Source organism: Brachionichthys hirsutus, chromosome 7, assembly GCF_040956055.1.
Source record: "Brachionichthys hirsutus isolate HB-005 chromosome 7, CSIRO-AGI_Bhir_v1, whole genome shotgun sequence".
Taxonomy (NCBI): Eukaryota; Metazoa; Chordata; class Actinopteri; order Lophiiformes; family Brachionichthyidae; genus Brachionichthys; species Brachionichthys hirsutus.
The window spans coordinates 15,152,660-15,173,238 of NC_090903.1; the positions used below are offsets into that span (position 1 = coordinate 15,152,660).

Sequence of the window (20,579 nt, forward strand, 5' to 3'; positions counted from 1 at the left end):
TGAACATTTTTAAATGCTAAAACTCATATATTCTCTATTCGCTGCACTTGTGTTTGTGAAACACAAAAAGAGCAGTCGCGTGCTCTGTTTCAGCCCAGAGTGAATCGTAGCACAGCGTGTACATAGTGTGTATTTAACACCCCAGTATCTGCTCTGTAAAAGTAAAACACAATCATGTATCTTTGCTGTTACGTGTCGGTTACACTTCTGCAAATGGATTTATTATTACCGGTAATTTTCAACTCTACATGCATATCCACGATATTTTTCTATTTTTGAGAGTCACGATGAGGATGTGCGTTCGTTTCCAGGGAGACGGGAGGGAGGAGGTGGTGGCGTGCGCATGGGACGGTCAAACCTACATCATTGATCACAATCGGACAGTAGTGAGGTTCCAGTTTGACGAGAACGTCAACGCCTTCTGTGCAGGTGAAGAGCCTCAATTGACCAATATAATTGTGTATAGTAGCCCTCCGCGCAGCGCCAAAGCCTTTGTAGTGTTGAGCAGGAAAACTGCATCGTGGTGTTTTTGTTGTTGTTGCGTGATTCCTGACAGCCCTGTGTGTGTGTGTGTGCGCGCGTGCGTGTTGCGTGCATGTCTCTCTACATTTCACTGTGTAATTAACCTCGAACTGCAGAATGTCCCCGTTTGTTCCGCGGTTATTTGGATGAGATTGATATTCCACCCCGGGCTGCAGAGTTCATTATTTTCTCAGCCTTTAAGCGATCATTAATTATTAAAGATGGTGGCAGCCCCCATTGATCACCAGCGCCGCGTTGGCTTTGATTGGCTCTGGTTTGACTCCTCAGAGGCTGCAGCAGTCGGCTGATCTCGCCGGGTTCATCCTGGAGCTGAAGACGGTCCTGGTAAGGAGGCGGCGGACGCCGTGGTCGGTTGGCGTGGTCGCTTTGTGAACACCCCCCCCCCCCCCCCCCCCGGGCCCTCTGCGCTCGCCACCGAACACGAAACAGTGACGGCCCATCTCTGTCCTCGCAGGAAGTGGTTCTGAAGCGGCTGCCCGAGTTCTGCTCCGTCCCGCATCCACAGTATTATTCACAGCTCGTCGGCGAGATGGAGGCGCTCGGCTGGAGCAGGTAAGTGATGCTAGCGCGCCCGGAGCGAGCGCCGACAGGAACACGTGCTACCTTTAACATCTTCAGCGTTCATTCTGATGCTAGCGCGCCCGGAGCGAGCGCCGACAGGAACACGTGCTACCTTTAACATCTTCAGCGTTCACTCTGATGCTAGCGCGCCCGGAGCGAGCGCCGACAGGAACACGTGCTACCTTTAACATCTTCAGCGTTCATTCTGATGCTAGCGCGCCCGGAGCGAGCGCCGACAGGAACACGTGCTACCTTTAACATCTTCAGCGTTCACGCTGATGCTAGCGCGCCCGGAGCGAGCGCCGACAGGAACACGTGCTACCTTTAACATCTTCAGCGTTCACGCTGATGCTAGCGCGCCACTCCTCCCGCTAGCTGCGTGCTAACCTTCTGAAATGATGAAGCCCTGGATTCGTTTCTTTCTACATTTTACAGAACGTCGCGCGAATATCAAGTCGTCTCTCCCTGAGGAACGACGGCGTAATATTTCCACCCCCAGGATGAAACCCAAGCTGTGGTTCTCCTTTTCCTCTTCCTTTGTGGGCCAGAAGCAGGAAGCGGGACGCAGGAAGGCCGATCACTGAATTAGCTGCTTTGGTGCGTTTCCCCCAGAGGGAAGCGAGACGTCCCCGTGAAGCCGCTGCTATAAGGAGCAGCGCTTGTTTTCCTCCTGCGACGCCCCCCCCTCCCCCCCCCCATTAACAAACGGCTCTTAATGACTTCCTTATTTTTAGTTATTGAGTTATAGTTAAATCCAGGCCACATTCAATAACTCTCAGGCCGAGCTAACACCATCATCTCCGCTCGTCAGGAGAGGAGGAGGAAGGGGGGGGGGTCGGGGTGGGGGGGGGGGGGGGTCGGAGGAAGATAACTCCTCTCCCCCAGCTCGGATTACGCCTCGACTGACTACTTACACTCATTTTCCACTTTCCTATTAATGACCACGGCTACAATTATGATATTAGCAAAATGCAAATGTCTCTAATTGAAGACTCTCAGGTTGTAATAGGAGACGGGGGGGGGCGGGGGGGTGAAGGTATGCTTTATGGAAGTGGGACCAACATTTTCAGTGTCGTGTTACGGTTAGCGGTATTTATACGCAGCGGGCCTCGATCTCCGGAGTCGCTTAGCGTCTTAATTGGTTTGGGCCGCGCTAATAGCCACGGGGGGGGGGGGGCAGCTGTAATGCTGTCTGCTGATTGGTCCGGGGAAGGGCGTCCGTCTCTCTCTACCCATGTGTCTGGTCACCTTAATTGGCTGGCAGTGGCACGCCGTGCGTTAATGAACGGGGGATGAGGTCACGTCGGTCGGCCGCCATCGCTGGGCGGCGCCGAGACGCCGTCTGGCACGCCGGGCCCAGGAGGGCCGGACATCGATCGTGTAGCAGAACCTGGTCCTGGGTCAGATCGTGCAGCAGAACCTGGTTCTGCGGGACATCCTGACCCAGAGCTCAGCGATTCGAGGCTCTTTTTTTAAACCTATTTATTTATTTGTTTACGTTATTAGGCCAGCTAATAAATAACCACGACATCGCGGCTAGCACGGCTACGCTACAAACGAAGCTAATTCATCTCGTACGTCTCTTTTAACTCGCTTGTTCCGTTTTGTTTTAGTCGTCTGGTCATGTGACCTACATCGTCCTCTGCTGCACCTCGCCTTCGGAGCGCAAGACGTTTCCTCACGCAGCACACACGAGCGCTACGTGCGTGCTGATCTCACCGTTCATTAATCACACGGTCGACACACGCACGCACACACACACACGCACGCACACACACACGCACGCACACACACACACACACACACACAAACACAAACACAAACACAAACGTTGGTGGAGTTGGAAACGGGACGCCATGACTGTCACGCTGGTTCCATCGTGGTCGAGTCGGGGTGGCGGCTCGCCATCCACGAGGCGTGTGTGTGTGTGTGTGTGTGTGTGTGTGTGTGCGTGTGCGTGTGCGTGTGGAGTTCATAGAACTCTACTTTGGCCGCTCCGTGACTGGATTGTGGTTTGACCTCTTCAGCGTGTGAAGATTCTCACACACACACACACACACACGCACGCACACACACACACACACGTGAATTCGACTCGTACCGGGGCGGCGCCGCCGGTCGATGGCGTGCGTGTTTGGACGCGTTAGCATGCAGATGAGTCTTCGTCGCCCTTCGCCCACGTCTGACTGGAGCCGTTTGAGCGAGCAGACACTTTTATGAATCCGACACTCATCTCATCATTCCTCCGCTTTGCTGTGCGTGTGTGCGTGTGTGTGTGTGCGTGTGTGTGTGTGTGTGTGTGTGTGTGTGTGCGTGTGTGTGTGTGTGTGTGCGTGCGTGCGTGTCGTTCCTGAGCACGCTGCTCACATCACTCCATAAATCCTCAGCCACATCAGCCTCGGCGCAGAGCGTCCATCGTAACGCTGTAAATCTGGAGGAGGACCGTCCAAGTCCTTTGTCTCCGATCGGTCTTTAGTCATCGGGTCTGGGGGGGGGGGGGGCGGGGGGGGGCTCGGTGAGGCAGCAGTAAATCTGACACTGTTTTGTCCTCTGCCTCAGTAGGTTATAATTAGCTCAGGAAGGAGCGCGTCTGATTTACGGCCTGGCTCAGGTTGGACATGTGACCCCGTCCCGAGGTCGCCGGGAGACGCATCGTTCAACGGGAACTCGGATCCGTAGCTGGTGCTTGTCGGGTTTAGCACGTTAGCGGCTAGCTAGCCGAACACGCGGGAAAAACGTCCAGGAAGTGCCGTTTGGTTTCCCGCTCTAAATCTAGTTCGTCTCGTCCAGGTCCGTTTCCGTTCGCTAGCGGTCCTCCGGCGTGTCCGGCGCGTCCGCGGTGACGGGTCGTCCTAATGTCGCTCTCAGCGGCCGTGATTAACGACGGCCGAGGGTTGCGTCTCCTCTCGTCCTCTGATGGACGCTGATTTATGGCGTCCGCTCCGTGTCCGTCTCCAGGCTGCTCTTCATCGACGCCGAGTTCCGAACGCTGAAGCTGAAGGCGGAGGACTCGTCTGGAAGACGGCACAGCCTCACCGTCAAACTCAAGTCCAAGGTAGGACGCACGCGGCGACACAAGACCGGGCACCGCCAAAATAAAAGACTCCAAACGGTTATCGGGCGCTCCGTTCGCTCGTAGCCAATCGGTGATCTGCAGCCACGCCCTTAGATCTGGGTCAGACCAGAGCGGGTGTGGAGAGACATCAGAGCCCGCTGGGACAGATTAAACGTCCCCGCGTGGAGGAAGCTGACATCCACGCCCCCCCCCCCCCCCCCCGCGTAGCCGAACGCAGGCGAACGTCACGGACCCCCAACGCTACGTTACATTTCGTTTCGTGTCACGAAGCTCGATGGCGAAAAGTAGAGGATCAGAAGGGGGGCGTGGCACGTTCCAGCAGGGTCGACGCCTGCTCCCTGCCACCTGGGCCTCCTCACCCCCAACGGGGAGAGGGAGGGGGGGGGCAGAGGTCGCTCCATCGTCATGAATACAGAAGAGACTGTAGGACATCACCGAAGACACAAAGTAGCAAAGCTTTATTGAAACACTTCGGATACACAAACACTTCCTGTCCATCAGAGAGCATGCAGATGAACGAGGTTTGATCTCCGTGACGTTTCTGACTCCTCCCCCCCCCCCCCCCCCCCTGCAGCACCCTGCAGAGCCTCCGGAATGCTCGGCGGACGTCCCCGTCCCTCTGGTCCTGAGCTGGACGCCTCAGGTACGTAGCGTCAGGTGCGCGTCCTCTCGGCGGGTTGGGGGGGGGGGGGCGATTAGAACCGTTTGAGCCGATCGTCTCAGCCCCCCCCTCTACATCCGTCTGTCCTCCTCTTGTCCTCTCGCTCCCCGTCTCCGTCCACCGGCAGCTTCAGCTCACATCTTTAAAGCTAGCGGCCCGATCCTTCAAACGCGTGACAGAAGGCCGCGTGCGTGTGCGTGCGTGTGTGCGTGCGTGTGCGTGTGCGTGTGCGTGTGCATGTGCGTGTGCGTGTGATACATGGCAGGCGGACAGTGAGGACCAGCTTAGAACAGCGCTGCCGTATGGAGGCTGTCTGCCTGCTGGGTCGTTGATGGATCTCTCCTACGCGGCAACATGGAGTGTGTGTGTGTGTGTGTGTGTGTGTGTGTGTGCTTGCATCTGTTCCGGGTGTGTTTTTGTCTTACGTGTGAATGATGTGTGGGGGGGGGGGCGGGGGGGGGCTGTCCGTCGGCAGTCCTGACATGTTCATTTGAATGAGTAATTATTGCTGCTCGGTTTCAGGCTCTGTCCATTTGTGTGGAAGAGAAGTAAACCTCTGGTGTCCCTCGTGTCCTTCGTGTCCCTCGTGTCCTTTGTGTCCCTCGTGTCCTTCGTGTCCCTCGTGTCCTTCGTGTCCTTTGTGTCCTTCGTGTCCCTCGTGTCCTTCGTGTCCCTTGTGTCCTTCGTGTCCCTCGTGTCCTTCGTGTCCCTCGTGTCCTTTGTGTTTGCAGGCCGCACAAAGGTGAGGGCTTTTTATCCGCTTAACAACGAACGAAGACGGGCGGGCGTGGTTTAGTGGGACAAACAGAAAGGTGGGACAACGCGTCGTCCCCAATCGCCATCGGATCAGCTGTTTTAACCCTCGGTGGACATTTTAGTTTAGTTTTGCTTATTTTGGATATTGGAGACGCTTGACGGCGCTCTTGTTGTCGTCGTCGACACAGATCCATTCCTTCATCAGCAGATCTGAGGAGATCTTTTGTGTCCAGAAGTCGGCGGCTCCTCAGAACCGGTTCTGTTCGGCGGCAGCTCTGGAGCGGAACCGGTTCTGTTCACCGGCGGCTCTGGAACGAAACCGGTTCTGTTCGCCGGCGGCTCCTCAGAACTGGTTCTGTTCGGTGGCGGCTCTGGAGCAGAACCGGTTCTGTTCGGCGGCGGCTCTTGAACGGAACCGGTTCTGTTCGGCGGCGGCTCTGGAGCGGAACCGGTTCTGTTCGGCGGCGGCTCTTGAACGGAACCGGTTCTGTTCACCGGCAGCTCTGGAGCGGAACCGGTTCTGTTCGGCGGAGGCTCTGGAGCGGAACCGGTTCTGTTCGGCGGCGGCTCTGGAGCGGAACCGGTTCTGTTCGGCGGCGGCTCTTGAACGGAACCGGTTCTGTTCACCGGCAGCTCTGGAGCGGAACCGGTTCTGTTCGGCGGAGGCTCTGGAGCGGAACCGGTTCTGTTCGCCGGCGGCTCTGGAACGGAACCGGTTCTGTTCGGCGGCGGCTCTGGAACGGAACCGGTTCTGTTCGGCGGCGGCTCTGGAGCGGAACCGGTTCTGTTCGCCGGCGGCTCTGGAGCGGAACCGGTTCTGTTCGGCGGCGGCTCTGGAACGGAACCGGTTCTGTTCGCCGGCGGCTCTGGAGCGGAACCGGTTCTGTTCGGCGGCGGCTCTGGAACGGAACCGCATTAGTAGATAATATCTGCGCCCCGTTCAAAGCGCCTCGCAGACGCAGCAGCGATTCAACTAGCGGCTCTTCCTGCCTGAACCGGGCCGGGCGCTAACCGCTAACCGCTAACCGGCGCCGGTAATTGGGCTGTAATTGCTGAGGCGCTCGGCACCTGGACGATGCTTAATTGTGTGCACTGTGCTGCCGCAATGACCCGAAATCTTCGGTCCCCCGTCCCCCCCCCGATTTCTTCCCTCTCATTCCATCTGTGTTGCCCTCCGACCCCCCCCCCCTCCCCCGTATAGGTGGGCGTCATACCTGCATAAGTAGCTGAAGTTGTTTAGAAGGAATCTACACGCTGTCCTTTGTGTCCAACGGTCCAACCCGGATCCACGGGACGGTCCCGCTGCAGACTGGACAGCAGGAATGTTGCTCGTCCTCGTGTGACCCTTCAGACCGTTCCTGTCTCTGCTCCGGTTCCTCAGAGTTCCCTGGAACTGCTTTACGACCAGTTCTTGCTGGTTCTGGAGTCCCTGTCCAAGTTCTGGGACGTCCTGGACGAGATCGACAGCGAGACCTGGGTTCTGGAGCCGGAGAAGCCCAGCCGGTCCGACGCCGTGAGGCGGATCGCCATCGGTGCGGGGCACGCGGAGCATCTTCACAGGGAGCAGGTTGAGACGTCTGACCGAGACAAACGTCTCGCTGGGCTTTGTTTGACAGGGACCAACGTGTCCATCAGGGTGGACGTGGATCCCAGACACCCCGAGATGCTCCCGGAATGCTGCCTGCTTGGAGCGGAGCACGGTGGGTCGGACGGGGTCAAGCATACTGACCCCCCCCCCCCCCCTCCCCAGTTTTAGTGTCCCACATGTCCCCTCGTCCTCGGGCCGAGCTATCTGGTAGAACTTCGACTCGTCAGCTGTTGTTTCTGCAAACACAAGGTCACGCGAACGCCTCGCCTGTTGCCTAGCAACGCTGCTCAAACGCATACACACTTCAGTCAAATGAGAAGGGGACGATGGCTCGCATCACGGCGGGGGGGGGGGGGGGGGGGGGGCGGGGACACGGGTTCGACCCGCAGACGAGTGGAAAGGGACTCGAACCCAAACGCTCCCGTTAACGTCCACTCCTTCTGTTGCAGCGGTGACGCCGCTGAGGAGCAAGCTCAACGCCAACATGCATCTGTGGTGAGTCACGTGACCGCCAACGAGCCACGCCCTCCTCATCACTTCAGCGGCGGTGGGGACGCCGGAGGGGGACGCCGCTGTCCACGCCTCTTCCCCGTGTCGCGGCGGCGGACGCCTCCCAATCACCCCCCCCCCTCCCCCCAGTGTCTCCGCAGGCTCATTTGCATGTGGTTAATTAGTGCCCGTCTGTGGTCTGCTGGCAGGAACCCGGACGCCAGCGTTCTCCAGAACCTCCGGGACGTTCTGGAGATCGAATTCCCGTCGCCATCCACCCACGAAAAATCTGTAAGTCGCCCCGTTTCCCGTTGCCCGAGCGCCCCGTTAGACGGGGGTGGTCGCACGCCGCTGCCCCGTGAGGCGGGAACAGATTCTCCTTTAATTGGGCTGTTTACAGGAACGATCATTAGAATAACAAAGACGGCAGAACTCAAACCGCTTTAATCACGCCCAACCATTTATCCCTCTTCTTTTTAAACGCTCGTCCCTCTCCCCGCCGCCGACGGGTCAGGAGGCCGCCGTGTTTACTCGCCGTCGCCGCGGTGATTAACGCCTCAGCTTCATTAACATTCAGGGAAGCGCAGGAAAAGTTGAGTTGACCAGATGTTGATTTTTTTTTTTTTTGTCGCTCTTAATGGACGAACTCCTGAAAATCGGGAGCTTCTCATTACGCCCGAATGCAAACGAGCGCGCGATGATGGGCCCGGGGGGGGCGGGGCTTCTGATTCTGCTTCTGCTCCGACAGAGCTTCAGCGTGGAGTGTGGGATCTGCTACGCCTACCGTCTCCAGGACGCGGCGCCGGATCAGGTGTGCAACGACCCCCGCTGTGGGCGGCCCTTCCACCGGGCCTGCCTGTACGAGGTACGGAAGCCCGGCCGGCCCGCCTTAAAGCGCCGGTACGCCGATCCCTCGACTCCGGGGATTCAGGAACGCACCGAAGGAGTCGTTGGCGTGAAAATAACGAGCCGCACTTTGTTCCTCGTTCACTTTTAATATTTATCTTCATATAATCCTGAACAAACATTCCCGGCGCTCCGATCCCGGTTTGATGAAGCAGAATTCCTCTCCCGGTTTTCCTCCCCAGTGGCTGCGGGCGCTCCCGTCCAGCCGGCAGAGCTTCAGCCTGGTCTTCGGCGAGTGTCCTTACTGCAGCAAGGTAGCGCCCCCCCCCTGCCTGGAGGCGGGGCAGGACTGATCATTTGGCGATCCAGAACATTTCCCGGTAGAATAAACGGCGTTCTCCTTCTGTTCCAGCCCATCACTGTCAAAATGGCGGCCCAGAAGTCCTGAGACGTCCTTTTGTCTTCCGGTCGGCTTAAAAGGGACGAGTGGATCCTTCACGCGGCCAAACGGCGAACAAGAGAAGTGCGACGCCCACGGAGACGAGCCATAGCAACAGTCCAGTCCTCTGTGTGGGAGGAGCTTCCAGGTCTTCACCTGTGACCGGGGGCCCCGCCCAGTCGCCGGAGGGGCATCTGTCCCACCGCCGTCTGCTGCTCTCACCCGCCCGTCTCTCGGTGGCCGCGGTTCTGCTCGTCGTCCTGCAGGCCCGTTTGGACTCAGTGTTCTGTTGAAGGTTAAATGTCGTCCTGAAGGTCAAAGGTTAAACGGACGTGAATGAATCCAATAAAAGCACGTTGCCGCTCTCGCTCCTTGGCTTCACACCTGTTTGGGCCGAGTTCTGGTGCCGATCGGCGGGCCTCTCAGGTAGCGTGCAGGAATGCGTCTGGGTGGGGCCTCCTCTTCATCATCCTCCTCCTCCTCTTCATCCTCCTCTTCCTCCTCCTCGGTGAGGTGTTCTTCGTGAGCGACCGGTTTGGGTCTCGGTGACCGGCCAGCCTCCAACCGGGACACAAAGACAGCCGTTTGGTGACTCATCGATGCGTTTGATTGGTTCTGGACCCGGCCGGCTTCCTGTTTGGGTCGTCTCGGCGCCTACCTGCGGTTTAGTCCTCAGCTCGTCCTCTGCGTCTCCGTTTGAGCGTCCTCTGTCTCGTCCTGCCGTCTGTCGAGACATCGTCCTGATTATTTCCTGTCGTAACTTTAGTCCGCCTTTAAATGCGTCTCCATTTAGACGGCGCTGGAAACGGTTTAGTGAGCGGCGTGAAGTTCACCGACGTTCGCTCTCCTCGCCGCTTCCGTTCGTTAAAGCGGCCGTTTACCGGCGCTTAAATGCCACGAGGAGAGGACAGGAAACGGGGGATAGAATTGGAGGCGCCGTTTCCTCCGGAGAGCGTTCGTCATCGACTTCTTCTAATTGTGCCGATGAGAGGCGCTCGCTGGGCCACAGGGGTCAAGGAGGGGGAGGGGGAGAGAATCTGCCCGCCTTCAGCTTTAGAACGACACGCCTGCGGGCCCGGACGGGTGAAAACACGGGCCTCACCTTCCCCCCCGCTGGGCGACCTTGGATCTCGGAGGTCGTCTCTGCTGCAGGTCTTTGGGGCACGAGTAGGCGGAGTCTTCCTGCGGCGGCGGCGCCGCCCAGTAGCTCCTTGAGACGGCGGTAGTCCGGTTTCTCTTGGTAGCCCAACGTTCTCACGCAGAGGAGGAACGCCGCCACCTCGTCTAGAGGCGGGGGCCGGACGGACCGGGTCAGCTCGCCTGTTGCACGAGAAAGACTCGACTGAGACGCGCCTGAAGCCCCCCGAGTCCGGGTCAGGGGACGCACCTCCCCCCCGGAGGAGGTGCAGGCGGAGGCTCCGCCTCTCCTCTAAGGAGGAAGTGACACACACGGGTGTGTCTCCAGACTCCCAGTAATCCCCCCTCCCTGATTGGACTCTGCTTACCTGTGCGGGTTCTGCTCACCGACAGCCGCTGGACCGAGTCCGGCAGGTTCTCCATCAGGCTGAGTTCATGGAAGATAAAACGGCGAGGACAGAAACGCCGTCAGAGACGGAGAACAGGCGGGTAACCGGGTCAGGAAGGTCACGGGCGTCGACCAACCCACCTGGCCTTGGCCTCCTGCACCCGGGCTGGATTCCCGAGGGCTCCGTCCCAGGGCAGCGAGCCGCTCAACCAGTGGAGAAGACAGAAACCCAAAATCTGGAGGTCGCCGCGTCTCGATGGCGCTGTGGAGAAACGGGAAGAGAGACCCGACCAGTTACACGCGGCGTGTTTACAACGGGTCTGGAGCGCGCGCGATTGGTCCGTCAATACCTGTCCGGCTCCGCCCACAAGTGTCGAGCCCGGGGAGTTTCAGCGACTCGATACTGGAACGGAGAAATGACTATCGACTGGCTCCATCAGGGGGAGAAACGTCCTCGCGGGTCCACGGCCAGCATCGACCCCCCCCCCGGCCAACGGGCCGGGGGGGGGGGGGGGTCACCTCTTCTTTATTCCCTTGCTCTGACGTAAAATCATCGTTTAATTTGTAGCTCCTACTTTTCTTATTGTGGGATTCCGATTTTTTTTATTCCTTGCGAGCGTCATCGTTTATTTTTAATTGCATGTCCGCGCTCGTTTAATTGTCCTTTACTCTCGTCCGTCTAAATTATTTCAGTCCCGCGTTTCGGCCTTTTGGGATGCGACTTTCTTCTGTCCTCTCTTGACCGTCGTCTCGCCCGTTTTTTCCAGCTTTATGTCCCCTGCCGTGTATTTCGTCTTAAATACGTTTTCACGTTTCCCGTTTTTATTTTTAAAGCCGCGGTATAAATAAGAATTCTCCTTACTACTGTATTTCCCAGACACGCTGGGGGGGCCGTGCTTTACAGTCCATCGCCGCCGTCCATTAATCACCGTGTGGCCGGTGAAACGACTCCAAAATAAATCAAGCGCACCCTTCCACGTCCCAACTGTTCATAAATCACACACACTCTCAATCAGGCTACTCCGGTCCTGATTGACTGTTTTGTTTGCGTTTGCTCGTGGTCACGCGTCCCCGACTGCGGCGTCTTCGTCTTCGGCACCGCGGCACGGCGTTTGTCTCGGCAGCGGCGGGAGGAGTTAAGATACTTAAACACGTCATCAGCCGCCAGCCTGCCGGCTGATCCGCCGACAGAGCAACGATCAAGCGGCGACGCGATAGTCGACCCTTCTCTCGGGATCATCTGCCGATAAAAGGACGGCTCACCGAGTCCTCTGTGGGCGTCCAGGCTGGTGTACTCCAGGGTCCCGTTGTGGGCCCTCTTGGGGTTCTCCCTGTATTCTTTGTGGACTCCATCGGGACAGTACCTGTAGGACAGGCCGTAGTCTGCGAGGTAGACCTAATGCACAGACACAGCGTTTAACGCGTGCGAGTGGAGCGTGCGCTCCGTGCCGCCGGACGCACCTGTTCGGGGTCTCTGTAGCCCAGCATGACGTTGGCGCCTTTGATGTCTGCGTGGACGTACTCGTTGTCGTGGATATACTCCAGAACATCCACCTGGAACGGCCCGACGACAAGCAGAAAGACCGTCAGCACCGCCTCCCAGGTGCGTTCTGAGCGACCCGCTGGAGGCGTGGCGATGACCTCACCAGTCCCCGACCGAGCCGGAGCGCCGCGGCCGCCATCAGCCGGCCGCCGTTGTTCTCGCAGACCTTCTGAAGGTCGATTCCCAGATGGTCCATGGCCATGAAGCGGTATCTGAGACAGCAGAACACTTTGTCCTTACTCTGGTCTACACATTAGTCACCGAGGTAAACTAGTAAACAGCCGAGCTGAGAGGTAAACTAGTAAACAGCCGAGCCGAGAGGTAAACTAGTAAACAGCCGAGCCGAGAGGTAAACTAGTAAACAGCCGAGCCGAGAGGTAAACTAGTAAACAGCCGAGCCGAGAGGTAAACTAGTAAACAGCCGAGCCGAGAGGTAAACTAGTAAACAGCCGAGCCGAGAGGTAAACTAGTAAACAGCCGAGCTGAGAGGTAAACTAGTAAACAGCCGAGCTGAGAGGTAAACAAGTAAACAGCCGAGCCGAGAGGTAAACTAGTAAACAGCCGAGCTGTAAACGAGTCACGAAACCAAACCTGATTTTAACTTTGACTGGAATCTATAATTGGAATCTTTTCGTGAGTACTTCAATCTGGAAATCAGCTAAACCGTCTTTCATTATATTGTAAATACTCGATGACGTGTTTTAATCGTTAGGAATGTTCTTTTTACCGGAGTTTGTTATATTCAGCCAGTCCGGATCCCCAGTACGTCGGGACGCCCAGGAAGTCCAGTTTCCTGCTTCGCTTCCATTTTTCAACTGGAATATCAGCAGAGGGGGAATAATCTCAGTGTATGTACAGACTAATCTACTAATCTAATCTCATCTAGTCCTGGTCGGAGTCTTTAAAGACTAAAGAAAAATAAACTGGCCGGCGACCACGAACACTTCAGACGAACGAACAGACAAAGAGCCCAAAAGAAGGCACCGAGACCAGAAGGCCCGGCCGGGCCCGGCTCTGGGCTCTAGTGATCGGACTTCCGGCTCTTTTGGCTCCCAAAGTGGCTCCTCAGATTTGTTGTTGTTGTTGGCTAAATGTATTTAATACCAAATCATGTGCATTTTGTAAAATTAGCTACTAATGTAAAAACATACAATATATCAAATGTTTATTAAATGTCTTTATTTAAATCCTCTTTGCACTGCTAGCTACAAAAAACACATTATATAATATGAAATACAAAACCAACCCAAACATCTCACAGAGAACAAGGTCAAATCTCTGCATTTAAATCTCTAACAACACAAGAAAACAAATTAAAAATGCAAAAGATAAAGCAGCAGGTAACAGTTCTACTGTTTTACTGAAGATTGGCATCAAAGGAAACCGAGTGGCTCAGCTTGGAGGGGCTGATCCTGTTTCTCCTTTGATCTGTCCTGTTAAGCGGCTCCTCAAGATACGATCTTACTTTACTTTATTTTATTTTGCCTTTGTGTCAGACGCGTTAAAATGTGTCCATATTTTACTACGTTTTATATCGCTCGTTTTTTCTCTTACCCTTTCCAGCGCGTCGTTTGTCTCTGGTCTAAAGTTCTCTCTCTCCCTGCCTCCCTTTCGTTTCGCCCGCTCGCTGTGCTGCGTGTGCGTAACCCCCCCCCCCCCCGGCTCGTTGTGGACACACAGATGCCCACACACATCTCGACCAATCACGTCAGACTTTAACAGAATTATTTTGGGGGGGGGCTCCCAATCGGCTCCCAATGACGGGAACCGGGTCCTGTCGTTCACTTCAAAGAGCCGGTTCTGAGTCCGGATCGTTCGCGACCGACACATCACTACTGGGCTCGCCGGGGCCGGGCCTGGCTCTGGGCTCAGCCTGGCTCTGGGCTCGGCTCTGGGCTCGGCTCCGGGCCTGGCTCTGGGCTCGCCGGGCCTGGCTCTGGACCAGGCTGGCAGGTGGTCGGGGGCTCAGCAGAGGCCCAGCCATCATTACGACTGAGCGGGTTTCTCTCTCGTTGGCGGTGGCGAGCGCAGACAGGCGTGCAACGAGGGCTAACGGCCGCCGAGCTACACGTTTGCTTTGGCTCATTATTAATGGCGGCGCGGCCGGCGGTGAAGCCTCCGTGTCTGCGGCCTCTTCGTCAGTCGAACGCACTCACGCTTCAAAGACCTGCCTGCGGGCGGCGCTACTCACTGTTCTCCGGTTTGGCCGCCCTCTGGTAGAACTTGAGCTCGGAGAAAAGGGGGCCGTTCTCCTGGTACTCCTGCAACATGCAACGGGAACGTTAGTACAGACTGGTGAAGAGGAGCAGATCATCTCAATCAAAGGATGACGGAGGCGCTTTGATCTCTGGCTACACTCGGGATGAAAGGTGCCCGTCTGCTGGAGCCCGAAACTCCAGCCGGGACAAACGAGGAGCCGATCTTCCTGCAGATTCGTAAAGTCGACTCAAAGCCGGAGTTCGGTTTGGTGAATAAACCGAGGGGGGGGAATCGTACTCACCACTTTTACGACGAACGCGGCGTCCGCAGCCGCAGGTCTGTCCACGTCCCGCGACGCTGTGAAGCAAACATTCCATGAGCAGCTCGGTCTTTACACCGGGAATAACGGGAATAACATTTATTCCGTCTGTATCTTTAGATTCCTGAACCATGAAGACAAACCTTCTCAGGTTCTCCGGGATCAAAGACAGAACTAATCCGTTGACGTGGACTCGACCCGGCGACGAGACGCCGCCCGTTACAAACCTCTCTCTCGAATATTAAATGCACAGCAGACCCAAACGAAAGTGAAACATCTAGATAATATCTGCAATCCGGATCCGATCCGGATGAAGTTTGGTGGAGAGATAGAGACCCCCCCCCCCCCACCCCCACCCCCCCATAAACATTGGTCAATAATCAACCGAGATATAGATGAAAGAAATTTGAAGCTCCATTTACTGCAATGTTAATTAAAATGTCAAAGTGATCCAGAATCCAGAATCTATTCTGGATCATTCATCACCTGTTCCTGACGTTTACATCCAGATCCGTCTGTAACCTTCTGAGTTATGTCGTTAACAGACAGACGGACGGACGGACAACCTGCTTGGAGGAGGTATTGAACCGGTATCGGTGCTGATCGGCTCAAGATCAGGCTGGGAGATCAAAGAAATGTTATTCTAGATGAGGAAGACCTTCCAGAACGCTGCCGTCAGCGCTAACAGACAGACATCAGTCGTAGCGGCGTGTCCACGGAACCGGGGTCCAGAGAACCGGGGTCCAAAGAACCGGGGTCAAGGGAACCGGGTTCCAAGAACCGGGGTCCAAGAACCGGGGTCCAGAGAACCGGGGTCCACGGAACCGGGGTCCAGGGAACCGGGGTCCAGAGAACCGGGGCCCAGAGAACCGGGGTCCAGGGAACCGGGGTCCACAGAACCGGGGTCCAGGGAACCGGGGTCCACAGAACCGGGGTCCAGAGAACCGGGGTCCACGGAACCGGGGTCCAGAGAACCGGGGCTCAGGGAACCGGGGTCCAAGAACCGGGGTCCAGAGAACCGGGGTCCAGAGAACCGGGGCCCAGGGAACCGGGGTCCACAGAACCGGGGTCCAGAGAACCGGGGTCCACGGAACCGGGGTCCAGAGAACCGGGGCTCAGGGAACCGGGGTCCAAGAACCGGGGTCCAGAGAACCGGGGTCCAGAGAACCGGGGCCCAGGGAACCGGGGTCCAAGAACCGGGGCCCAGGGAACCGGGGTCCAGAGAACCGGGGCCCAGAGAACCGGGGTCCAGGGAACCGGGGTCCAGAGAACCGGGGTCCAGAGAACCGGGGTCCAAGAACCGGGGTCCACGGAACCGGGGCCCAGAGAACCGGGGCCCAGAGAACCGGGGTCCAGAGAACCGGGGTCCAGAAAACCGGGGTCCAGGGAACCGGGGTCCAGAGAACCGGGGTCCAAGAACCGGGGTCCAGGGAACCGGGGTCCAGAGAACCGGGGTCCAGGGAACCGGGGTCCAGAAAACCGGGGTCCAGGGAACCGGGGTCCAGAGAACCGGGGTCCAAGAACCGGGGTCCAGGGAACCGGGGTCCAGAGAACCGGGGTCCAGGCTCGACGTGTTCGGTTCCGTACCGGCATAGATGAGTCCGAACCCGCCGCGGCCGATGAGCCTCCCGAGCCGCCACGCCTTCTTCTCGGTGTCGGTCAGGATGAAGCCCTCGGGCAGCGGTTTGGGTAAAGCCCGCTTCCTCGGTGGCGCCATGAAAGCTGGGATCCAACAGGAGAGAGAGAGAGACGTCCGGCGTTAACGGTTTCTCGGGACGCCGTCCCGCACCGGAAGTCGGTGATACCGTTATTTCTCCAGAGCTAACGCTGAACAGCTTCCCGTGTCTGCTCGGGGCAGCCGTAACGTTTAATAGCTCACCGGAGAAACACCACACGACTTTACGCGGGTCGTTTAAGGCGATAAAAGCCGTTTAAGGGCCGGTAATTCCGGTGGATAACGGTGCGGCTAACGTAGCTAAACTACGTACGTGACGTTTCCGAGCGCTCCTTCGTCAGTTTAGCATTTTTACCTAAAGTCAGATGTGGATAATGTTTCTCGTGAATGATGAACGAAATTATTAAACGTTTATCTTTTCGGGAACTTCTGCTCAAAAAGTTCCGGTGCGAAACAGAAACTCTTACCGCTTCCGGAAAGTCGTCCGCCGGTTGCGCCCCGCAGCAAATCGCATGCGAGGAAAAGTTTCAGAACAGCACGCTATCCAATGGGAGAGCAGGAGAGGCGGGGATAGACGGCATCGGTCCACACGCTGACCAATCCACGTTCTGTTTACGTGCGTTATGGGAGGAGTTAAATTCTCTCACCCTGACGTCAGTTATCTGACGTCATCAGGTCGCCTTCATCATCCAAAAACAAAATATCTACTTTAAAACCACAATTTATGAACTTTTTTCTCCTTTTCTTTTTTGCCGGGTCCTGCATGCGATGATTCCTGTTGCTTTTTAAAAGCACCTTTGATGTCATAATCCCTTAATTCTGTCGGCGTCGTGCGAACTGATGACCGTTTGCTGCACAAAGGCGCAGAGAAACGCACAAAGGCGGCTCTAAACGGGCATGAAGCTCCAGGCCGCGGGGACGGGAGCTACGTTCACTTACACGCCGAACAAATGCAAATAAATCCTCGTGAAGTCGTTTGAAATTCAACAAAGGGACGGTGGTTTTTAGTGCCATTTTACTCTCTCTGCACATAATAAATAACACTTGCCGTCGGGCAGCGTCCTTCACTGTCGCCATGGTGAAATCTGCCCCTATGTGAAGATTAAATTCCTCATAATTCAGTGCTCTCAGAGCGTTTCATGTAAAGGCCGGTTTAAGAGAGCTACTTTGCTACGCAGAGCAGAACATTCGGAAGAATTCTACAGTACAAAACAGGCAATGGTTCCGCTGCATTGATCCTGATGTTATAGGTGACGTTTAAAAAGCCCGGGTGGCTGCAGAGGAGCGGATCCAGGACGTCCAGTCTGATAGAGTCAGAACCAAAATGGACTCCAGGTGGGTTCTGGCGTCTGATTGGGTCTCCTGCTTATTCAACTTTTTCTACAAATCAATAGCAGTTTGTTTTAAGGAATCTAAGCATCCCTGCCGCGCCGCAGCTTGATCTCCGTTTTGCTGTACGACGCGGTCGATGCCGCGGCTGACTAATGAACACGGGCTGGAGGAGCTGAAACGCGTACATATCTCACCGCTCGGAGATCCCGATCAAGCTCGTTTCATTCTGATGAGAGGAGCGGGAAGACGCCGTCGCTTGTTGTTCCTGGCGGCGAGCACCTGCGGCGAGTCCATCGATCCGCCAGGAATCCCCCGGGGGCCTAATTTAAGACCTGAAGAGAGAGAGACAGAAAAGAAAACATCGCTGGTTAAACGGCACGGGGAACCAGAGAGCACCTGGGACCGGTGGGGGCTGAAGACAAGCCGTCTACCTGGAGAGCAGCGAGGCGAGAGACCCGGAGCCGCTCACGGGCCGAGGCGCAGCCTCTTGTCTCCTCTCTTTCCGCTTGCCCTCCAGCGGTGTCCTCTCTCTGCCCCCCCACCCCTCGCCCGGGGTAATTGCTCCGTGGGCCCAAACGACACCGCCGTTCTCCTCTCACCGTCTCTCGGCGACACCGATCTGGGCGAGGGCGTGACACCGTTTTGTGAAACCGGCCCTCGTGATGGAGATGAAATAATTGTCCTAATTACGGGGGGGGGGGCGCAGTTCTGACCCACCCCGACCCGAGTCCATATGGTGGGAGTCTGATAATGAGGCGGTTGATGCGCTCCGTCCATCAGGAGGAGATGCTCGGTGCGGACACGGCGCCATGGCGACGGCGGCTTTGCTCTTCCTGTCCTGTTTTGTCAGTAACATTCCGCCCCACGTCAGAAATGACGCTTCATTTTACGAATCATTTCTCTCTGAGGTCTCATGTCTCATGTCGTGACTTTGTTCTGTTGGTGAACATGAGAGGAACACGAATCTAAGGGCCGGTAATGAGATGCTGCTATTGGACGCTGGGTCTGTGTGTGTGTGTGTGTGTGTGTGTGTGTGCGCGTGCGTGCGTGCGTGTGCGTTCTCAGTGCTGGGTATGAATAGTTGAGAATAAAACCATCTTTTCTGCTCCAGCACTGACCAGGATTCAGATTAGGCCTTAATGGCTTCCGGACCCGGAGCTAAATTGAAACTCCAAACCAAACATCATTTCGTTTTTCGTGTTTCCTGATGCGGCTGAAAATGGAAATCAGAGACCCATCGAGGTTTAATTGTGATTTGCTTTGTTTCGTACAAACATTGCATTTGAGGAGAGGCGGCGCCGCATGAAGGAATAAACGGATCCGGATCGCTCTCAGAATGTAATGGGCTCTACGTTAGACCACGACCCATCTTCAGATCCATCCAGCAGTTTTTCCCATAATCCTGCTAACAAGAGACAAATGCTGTCAAAACCGCAGGAACGCCAGTCAGCGTGTCGCATGTGGGCTGAAGGTCAAGCGAGGACTTACGGGCGGATCTGGAAGCATCACGAGCGGCGATGCTAATAAAACGGATGAGCGCTCAGCGAGTCGCCGGCATTCCAGGAAAAACGTCTTTATCCCAAATCTATGTGAAGAAGGACGGCGAGACCCGGAAACGGCTTCTATAAAACGTTCATAACGGTAAGAATAGTTCAAAGATTCACTTCCTCACGTCTCAGAAGTCGTTCGGTGAACACCTGGAGAGAGGCCGCCGGCCAGCGAGCCGCTCGCTCCCACAACGCTCGCCTCGCCTCGCTCCCGCCTGGCGGCGACGCCGAGCATCCGGCGGAACAACAAAGGGCCGCCGCTGGCAGAGGAGAGCTATTGATTTATTCTTTATGCTAACTAGAGTTTGCACAAACAAACAGCACTTTGCTTCTCTTTTGTTTCATCCCAAGCCCCGCCCCTAAATCACCGACCCCAATAAACAATATACTTTTGAAAATACAAAAGCTTCTCTGATGCTGAGCCCAAAGTTTGCATCCAGTGTATCCCTGTGTGTGTGTGTGTGTGTGTGTGTGTGTGTGCGTGTGCGTGTGCGTGTGCGTGTGCGTGTGCGTGTGCGTGCGTGCGCGTGTTGCAGAGATCCGGCCCGCCTCTTCTCTCACCTGGGGCTGCTAACTAGCTCGGCGAGCGCGGTCGTACGGCTCCCGGGTACCGCGGGGTAATTACGCCGCGATCATTTGCCAGAGAGTACCTTCGCTTTTGATGTCGGTCCTCAAACAACAATGGCTTCCTTCTCCTCTCCCCCCCCGCCGGTCCTCACGCAGCGTTAATCACAAAGGCGATTACCATCCGCCGCCAAACCGCTGTTTCCCAAACTGTGGGCTTGGATCCTGGCGAGGGTCGCACGCACTTCTGAGGAGGACTCTGATTTGGATTTCCAGGTTGCAGCAAAGCGGAGACGCGATGCTCGACAGGACAGGAGGACAAGATGGCCGCCTGTCTTTTGGAACGGTTAGCAAGCTAGTGTTAGCTGGAAAGCTCAAACGGATTCACTCGGGGGACGTTGGTGGGATGAACCGAGTTAGACCGAATCTAAAGTCGAGCGGACTCGGTTCGGGCTCGGTTCGGGCTCGGCTCGGACTTGGCTCGGACTCGGTTCGGACTCGGCTCGGACTTGGTTCGGACTCGGCTCGGACTCTGTTCGGGCTCGGTTTGGGCTCGGTTCGGACTCGGTTCGGGCTCGGTTCGGGCTCGGTTCGGACTCGGTTCGGACTCTGTTCGGACTCTGTTTGGGCTCGGTTCGGACTCGGTTCCGATTGGTGAGCTGACGCGGGCCGCATTACGTTAACGTGCAGAACTCAATGGACACGGTTTAAACCCAGCCCCCATCAAACGTTTTACGCTCGTCCCGCGTGGGCTTTCGCCGAGAAGCGGCGTCTAAAAATAAATCCGGAGACGTGGATCAGAGCAACGGGCCTCATGAACATCAAGTCAGAACGGGATGTAGTCCTTTAGATAAACCGGTTCTGCTCGGTTTGCTCTCCACCACGAAGTGAAACGCGGGCGTCCAACGCGTCACCT

General features: G+C 56.4%; 2 protein-coding genes across 4 annotated transcripts in view; one reads left to right on the forward strand and one right to left on the reverse strand.

Annotated features, from left to right (window-relative positions):
• The window catches only part of fancl (FA complementation group L), an 11,452-nt gene extending 2,385 nt beyond the window's left edge, over positions 1-9,067 (forward strand). The window contains 9 exon segments of the mRNA XM_068741031.1: positions 4,063-4,159; positions 4,755-4,823; positions 6,979-7,129; positions 7,214-7,297; positions 7,635-7,680; positions 7,884-7,965; positions 8,423-8,539; positions 8,763-8,834; positions 8,933-9,067. Coding sequence (XP_068597132.1) covers positions 4,063-4,159; positions 4,755-4,823; positions 6,979-7,129; positions 7,214-7,297; positions 7,635-7,680; positions 7,884-7,965; positions 8,423-8,539; positions 8,763-8,834; positions 8,933-8,968 — 754 coding nt within the window. The 3' untranslated portion in view covers positions 8,969-9,067.
• Positions 8,659-16,695, reverse strand: vrk2 (VRK serine/threonine kinase 2). Of its 3 annotated transcripts, none has more exons than XM_068741028.1 (14): positions 16,688-16,695; positions 16,133-16,267; positions 14,528-14,583; positions 14,219-14,288; positions 12,755-12,842; positions 12,131-12,239; positions 11,946-12,038; positions 11,748-11,880; positions 10,626-10,746; positions 10,465-10,523; positions 10,062-10,279; positions 9,618-9,683; positions 9,344-9,517; positions 8,659-9,245 (listed from the first exon to the last, which is right to left on the reverse strand). In XM_068741028.1, exons 2-14 carry the CDS (start codon positions 16,260-16,262, stop codon positions 8,994-8,996), a joined length of 1,569 nt encoding a protein of 522 aa, XP_068597129.1. In that variant the 5' UTR covers positions 16,263-16,267; positions 16,688-16,695; the 3' UTR covers positions 8,659-8,993. The 3 variants fall into 3 exon arrangements, with proteins under 3 accessions (XP_068597129.1, XP_068597130.1, XP_068597131.1); XM_068741029.1 differs by having other exon boundaries at positions 8,659-9,210; positions 9,342-9,517; XM_068741030.1 differs by having other exon boundaries at positions 9,111-9,267.
• Positions 16,696-20,579: the final 3,884 nt, after the last annotated feature.

Bases quoted from the DNA above. Each gene is read 5' to 3' on its own strand.
- vrk2 (XM_068741028.1), bottom strand. From the start codon at position 16,262: ATGGCGCCACCGAGGAAGCGGGCTTTACCCAAACCGCTGCCCGAGGGC. The intron at 12,843-14,218 runs GTGAGTAGCGCC...CTGATATTCCAG, and splicing joins GGCGGCCAAACCGGAGAACA to TTGAAAAATGGAAGCGAAGC. The intron at 12,039-12,130 runs GTGAGGTCATCG...GGGCCGTTCCAG, and splicing joins TCCGGCTCGGTCGGGGACTG to GTGGATGTTCTGGAGTATAT.